At 39.3% G+C, this 6,805-nt stretch overlaps 1 protein-coding gene and 1 long non-coding RNA gene across 2 annotated transcripts in view; one reads left to right on the forward strand and one right to left on the reverse strand.

Annotated features, from left to right (window-relative positions):
• The window catches only part of LOC138041871 (caldesmon-like), a 1,677-nt gene extending 104 nt beyond the window's left edge, over nt 1-1,573 (reverse strand). The window contains exons 1-3 of the mRNA XM_068887554.1: nt 1,557-1,573; nt 435-1,031; nt 1-380 (exon numbers count right to left, since the gene is read on the reverse strand). The exon at nt 1-380 is cut by the window's left edge and continues 104 nt beyond it. Coding sequence (XP_068743655.1) covers nt 236-380; nt 435-1,031; nt 1,557-1,573 — 759 coding nt within the window. The 3' untranslated portion in view covers nt 1-235. The remainder of the gene's footprint in view (nt 381-434; nt 1,032-1,556) is intronic.
• Nucleotides 1,574-3,009: 1,436 nt separating this feature from the next.
• LOC138041878 (uncharacterized) lies at nt 3,010-4,993 on the forward strand. Its single transcript, XR_011130881.1, has 4 exons — nt 3,010-3,053; nt 3,579-3,690; nt 4,495-4,625; nt 4,826-4,993. It is a non-coding gene; the product is annotated as an uncharacterized lncRNA (long non-coding RNA).
• Nucleotides 4,994-6,805: the final 1,812 nt, after the last annotated feature.

Genomic DNA, 6,805 nt, shown 5'->3' on the forward strand with positions numbered 1-6,805 from the left:
TAGCAGTTCTTGGGGTGAATGAATTGCATGCACAGATGATCATACAAATGCTAAATATCAATGGATGGACAGTAAAAAAAATTTACAGGGGTGACTAAAAGCTTGTTATGGTGAATGTTCATCATTTCCCTTCCTGATGTCTTCCTTAATCACATCCTTTATAAAATCCCAACAAGAAAATCACATCATGTCTTTTAAAACAACTAAGCAAATGTAGTTTCAGGCCTCAACAAGGTCACTTGGGTACAAGTTTTTCAATTATTCCCATCAGAGCCTGAGATTGAGTTTGCTGTTGAATCAAAAACAAATTTTGCATGTCTTGAACTTGTTTCTGCTGCTGTTGTTGTTGGTCAATCATGGTTTTGAACATTTGTGCCATACTCTTTTTTTCTTGCTTCTGCTGTGCCTGCTGTTGCTCTAGCATGGACTTAAACATCTGTGTTTGTTGAGTTTGGAGGGCTTGCAACTGCTCCTTTTCTTGCTTTTTCAATTCAATTTCTTGACTTTTCAGTTTGAGATCTTCAGCTGCTCTTTCTTCGAGATATTCAACTGCCTCACTTCCACTTCTCCTGCTCTTCCTCGCTTTACTGCTTCCTTCTTCTGATTTCCGCTTTTGAGTTTTTCCCATTGTTTCCATTGCCTTTTCTCGCATATCCTCTGCCTTTCTCCTGTCTGCCTCTACCTTTTCCTTGTTCTCATCAATTGCCTCCTGCATCTCAGTGTCAGCTGACTCCTCCATGGCTATAATTTGCTCAACTGCAGCATCTAGCTCGGTACGCTCTGAGGTTATTCCACTTTCTTTCAACTCCTGAGCTTCTTGCCTCTTAAATCTTTGAATAAGGATTCCAATATGGTCTCGAACTGCTCTCTTGTCAACAATAAAATGAGAATCTTTCACACTGTTAAGGTTGTCAGCAATTTTCTGCCACAATGCACGACGTTGAACAGACTTTTTTTTGGCACTGTATGGATTCACAAATATGATCTCCTTACACAAAACAATATCATGTAGAGGTGTCCAGCTCATAATTCTGCAATGTAAAAAATACACCAACCATTTCAGTTTCTTAAGAAGGGAAACAAGAATTCCTTCAATAATAATAATAATAATAATAATAATAATAATAATAATAATAATAATAATAATAATACCCTAAAAATAACCAGTTGATGCACATGTTGAACATTATTGGAACAGAAAATTCCAGCCACACAAAAACTGCCTGAAACAGCAAAAAGTTTTAAAGCCTGTGATTTTTCCATTCTTGCCTTCTGCTGTTGATAAATGTGCTATAGCCTGCATATTTTTTTAAAGATTTGCTGACTTGTAACTGTGCTTTGACTCCAAGAATAACACTTGAAAATTGCTGTCAATAACTTCCTTTTAAGGTTTTCTCTCCGGCTATTCGGATGGTCTTCACTGTAAAGGACATTTTCATTTTTGGCTTTCGCTTATTTCCCTAGCTAAATGAAGCTCTAGGTTCAAAAATACATGATGAGACTTGCTTTGGGACGTTTGGAATACATATGCAACAAATTTACCGCTGAAAACTTACTTGGGTTTCGAAGCCATTCCCGGGTAGATCCTGAAACTGAAATCAGTCAATGTATGAGTAATTCACAAAACAGAGGCTACTGCCGAGATTGCTAAGTGTTATGTCTTGCCATTCTGCATTGTTTTAACGATATTTCAGCAATTTTAGCAGATGTTTAGGGCCTCTTCATATGAGCCGGTCAACCGGGCTGGCTTGGTTTCTGAGATCTCGCCTCGCCACTTATACTCTTTCCTATGTATAAATTTCGATGTGTTCATACGAGAAGCTGGGCTGGCCCAGTTACCGAGATGAAATTATTTCCATATGAACACTCCAGCAACATAGCTTCGCTTTCCCCGCACAGAGGCCACTTTCGCAACACAGCGGCGAAAATGACATAACTTTTGTCTTGTATGTATTTTTAAGCGACTTTGTAAATAAAAAAAAACCAAAGGAGACACTTACACATCCCAAAGAACACCCGCACTGTTAATGAAAAGGTCTGTAGAAACCAAAAAGACCACCAATTTACTCACGGTCTATCAGCAATGCAAAAAGCCTTTATGTCACGTCCATCGACGGCAAGAACGCAGCACATCCAACTTTTGTTCATGCGCAGTGAAGGTCTCAGGTGTCATTTTACTTCCGGTTCTCTTTCGCGACGTCCGCGTTCCTGTATCTTAAAGTCCCTAATGTTCGCAGTAGACAACCCCTTCATTTTCTTTTACATTTGTAAGTCCATAATTGTTGTTTTTTTCTTATTCACAGGGGATTTGACTACTGAAGAATGCTTTGAGGCAACACAATTTTTTTCCAAAGTAGATAAATAATTTGAAGAGAGATCGCCCTCAGCAATTACCATTGGGGAATTTCACGATTGCGTTAGAATCAGATCCATGTTGATATTTGGGTAGAGACGATGGACCTTTCTTTTCGTTACGAATACGTTTCTCTCCGTTTCATATACACGTAGACTACAAGAGTAGAAACATGAAGTAATTCTTTGTGAACATATTATTTCAGTTGTGGTTTTTAATTGAGAACCTAAGAATAGATTTCTGATAAAAATATCGTTACTGAAAGTCTCAACAGCCTTTCTCAAAATCTCGGGGTATTAATCGCTGAAAGGCCGTTTACACGACAGAAAAATTTGGGTCCGGACCCGTCAAAAAAGCGGTACGAAAACATAACGTTTGCAAAGAAATGCTGGAGTTTATAAAAGTTATGAGTCCGTACGCTTTTTCGATGGATCCGGACCCAAATTTTTCTGTCGTGTAAATGGCCTTTAAAAGGCCGCTTACACGACAGAGAAATTTGGTCCGGACCCGCCAAAGAAGCGGTACGGACCCATAAATTTTGTAAAGAAACACTTCTTTACAAAATTTATGGGTCCGTACCGCTTTTTTGGCGGGTCCGGACCAAATTTCTCTGTCGTGTAAACGGCCTTTAAGTCTATGTTCTCCTCGTTGCTCAGTGCTCTCAGAGAAGTTCCACGAATATAGAGTGAAAGAATGCCGGGTAAGATATGCTGGAAGAAGATTCCATTTTTATGAATTAAGCGCGCTTAAGATCAGCAATTTTGCGCACAAGATTAACGGCAAGTTTTGATAGATGCTAGTAAGGGATCAAAGAAGGTGTTTTCATCACAAGATTTCGCCGGCCAGTATTGAGGAGTTTCCGAGTCTTTGAGTTTAAGAGGCCAAAATATTTGCTCACCATGGTGTCTGGTAGAACGCGATATTTTAATCGTATTTAGTTAATATTTATCAAGCTGACTTACTGAAATAACCCAAGTATACTGCATGAAAGTAATGGATAAAAAAATTAGCAAACCAGACGGTTATAAAAAACCGCTACCAAAAAACTCGTCAAACAGGTGGATCCGGATTGCCTCGGTCTCTACCTGCTAAGTCCAGTTTGAACTTCACTTTTTGCCGCATGTGCAGGAAAGAAGAACAGCAAGCATTGACGAAGTTAATTAAGAAATTTAGAGCTCAATGAGAATTAAACATTAAGTAGTGCAAATTTATACCTGTTTTTCAGTGCCAATGAACTATTAAGCGCTAGGAACTGCAGCTGGTGCCCAAGACTCCCTTTGAGACCTGGCCAACTTCTGATGAAGACCACTTCCCTAACCCTTGGTGACATGATTAACGTAACGCACTTTATAACTTTGTAAGCAAGGACTGCAGGGTAATAAAGCAGAAGCAGCAGATATCATTTTAAAAAAAAGGGCGAGGCTGTGATAATAATGAAGCAATATATTGTATAAAGCCAATATTTCGAAGGGCGTGTACCGCGTTACAATATGAATAGTGTGATATGGCATATAATATGATCAGGAGCCCATGAGTAGGAGCTTGCATCTCTCATAGAATCCCTATGAGTCAACCTTTGCGCGTGTATTTCAATTTTTAGAACGCCACGAGTTCTTCGGCTCTTCACGTATTGTTTAAAATGGCCAATCAGAATAAGGTTATTGTCAAACGAAGACAAAATATAGCAAAAACAATGTATGCAAATTGTACAAAGTAATGTAACTTGATTTATTATATGGAGGAGTGTGTTTTGCGGGGACCTAAACCACGCGTAGATTCCATACGCCACTTCATCCGGGACCCGAGTGGCGTATTTTCCGTATGTCACCTTTGCGAGTGTCGTGTCGTTCAAAGACGTCACGATTCCCGCCTTTTTTTTCCCGCCTTTTTTCATAAAGCCCAGCCGTATTTGTAAAAGTGACTTGACTACTTAACACAACACAATAAAATCGGAAATATTCAATATTTAGTCTCCATATAATAAAAAGCATTACACACGTTGGCTCGAAGATATGAATTTTATGTTCTCGTGGCAAGAACGAACATAAAATTCATATCTTCTCGCCACCGTGTAGGACGCCTCCTACTCATGGGCTTCCGTGTGATACAATTTATGATTTTTTTTTTCGTGTGTGAGTTAGTGTTTGAGGTCGTCATTTGCCCAAGTCTCTCCAAAGGCAAACACTGGTGGATTGATAGACAGCAGGTGAAGGAATGATGATAGTAGGGCACATGATTCCACTGCGACTATGGTAGGAAAGTAGGTAGTTAGGTGGGTAAAACGTTTTTTAAATAAAACATATGACACGCTAGCCTCAACAACTCTAAGCTGGTTTTTATGGTGCTTTTGTTTTTACACACTACAAATTAAATGGACAGTCAAAGACTAATAATACCGAGATTGTATCTCATTGCATTTTGAAGACTGTTGGCTTAAACCCGCATGTGACTAACAAGTTTATAACTTTTTAGGTGACAAAAAAGGGTGGAGCGGATGGATGCCGTTTTTACTGATGACATATTCCTCTGGAGGGGTGTAGCTCAAGAGACAGTTCTCGATGCTATCTTTTTTTCTATTATGATATATAAATGATATTAATCAGTATCCATCCTTCCTGTTGATTAAATTTGCATATTATTTAACTTCGAGCATTCCTGTATGTAGTCCTGCTGCCCCACGAAAATTTTGTAAATGGTGTTACTGAAGGGAAAAGAGTCGAATCAGCTCCTGTACCTCTCTAGCTCATCGAACATAAGAACAGTTTGAGGTTACTTGGTGTCACCTTTGTGAATGGTCCCACTAATTTATATACTCACATCGACGAACTAATGAGTAAAGCAAATGGCATACTTAAAGCCAACCAGCTGTCTCTTCAGCGCAATGATTTTTTTTCAATGGACTGGTATGTCCTATACGAAACATCCTAAGTATGACCCACTTCCTTGTGTTAAATTACACGAATTTGTCTGTAGTGGAATTTCCGTAAGATTTTTCAAAGCACAGCCGATATAAGGGTTTGCTGAAATACGTAAACATGCAACTATTAGTAAGTTGATTCAAATTTCCCACAGAGAAATTACTTGCTGCCCGCAGTCCTGCCGTTGCTATCGAATCTGAAAATAAGCGAACTTAACGAGTCGTCCTCAGCTGAAATTGAAAGCAACGGGAAAAATCCATTTAAAAACGATCTATTCCTAGCAGATTATAGCTTTCGCGTGCTAAGAATGCGATGTGTTGATCGCGTTTAGAACATTGCACTCAAGTTTGCACAGAAGCAGAGCAAATTGTGATTATTGTTATTATGAACTTCGCTTTTAATCAGTCTTTGTCATTACAACTATACAGTTCTCACTGCCTGTCATCTAGTGTTTTTAACATCTTGACAATAGCCACAGCGTTCCTAATATTTTGTTGAAAGTTCCGGTTATTTGTAATCTGCGGGACATTTCACCAGAGGGCATTTTCGAAACAAGGACCTGAAAGAAGTCGTTGCTTGTCCTCATAAGTTACATTGCTTAGTTGTAGTAACAAGCCGTGTGCCGTTTGCTGTTTGCTCCTGTCTGATTGGGTGATTGTTCTTGTCATCCAGTCAGAGAGGAGTAAACGGCGACTGGCACACGAAAATCCAGCTAAGCATCCTTGGAGCCTCGAATGCGGGATTTTTCAATATTCTTTGAGGTCTAGCGCTTCGAGTTTCGGACGGATTTCATATATAATGGTATGAGAAGAAACCTCTGGGTTTCAGATTGCCTGGTGCGTGATTTGAAACCCGCACGATGGGAATTTGTCGGTGAAAATGGGCTCGGTGCTGGAGCTTTCCACCCTTGTCTTTCTATCGGTAAGCTCAGGTGAACGTCGAACACAAAGCACTAAAATTTTTCGTTTTCACGCACAAGGAGTGCCACAAATAACACTTCAGGTTAAAATACTTCAAACAGAAGTCAAACATCAACAAAATGAAAATGGTGCATCGACACGCAGCGCGTTTTGTCATTAGGAATTAACGCAGGACATCAAGTGTTAGCGAAATGCTGTAAAGACTTGGATGGAAATCACTTGAAAGTAAAAGAACAGTTCTGCGGCTATGAATAATATACAAACTACATAAAGCGGAGTCATATCGCGCGACGGTATGCCATCACCTACAGCATTGGAGCTAGGAAGTAGACGTCTAAACTCTCAAGCCCACCAAATTCCTCCTTCTAGAGCTATGTTCTCTTATTTCCCACGAAATATAAGGGATTGAAACTCATAATCAGAAGACATTGTGAGAAAACCGAGTGTAACAAGTTTCAAAGAAGCATTAGTATAAGTTTCTGTTTGATTAGTGAAAATTGCAAGCTTGACTTTTATTTTCATTTGTTTCTATGCTCATACTTAAGATTCCCCAAAAGGATTTGGTTTTTCGGAAGAAGAAAACGACATTCAAGTAAATCTTAAACGTGACCTGC

Source organism: Montipora capricornis, chromosome 3 (assembly GCF_036669925.1).
Source record: "Montipora capricornis isolate CH-2021 chromosome 3, ASM3666992v2, whole genome shotgun sequence".
NCBI lineage: Eukaryota > Metazoa > Cnidaria > Anthozoa > Scleractinia > Acroporidae > Montipora > Montipora capricornis.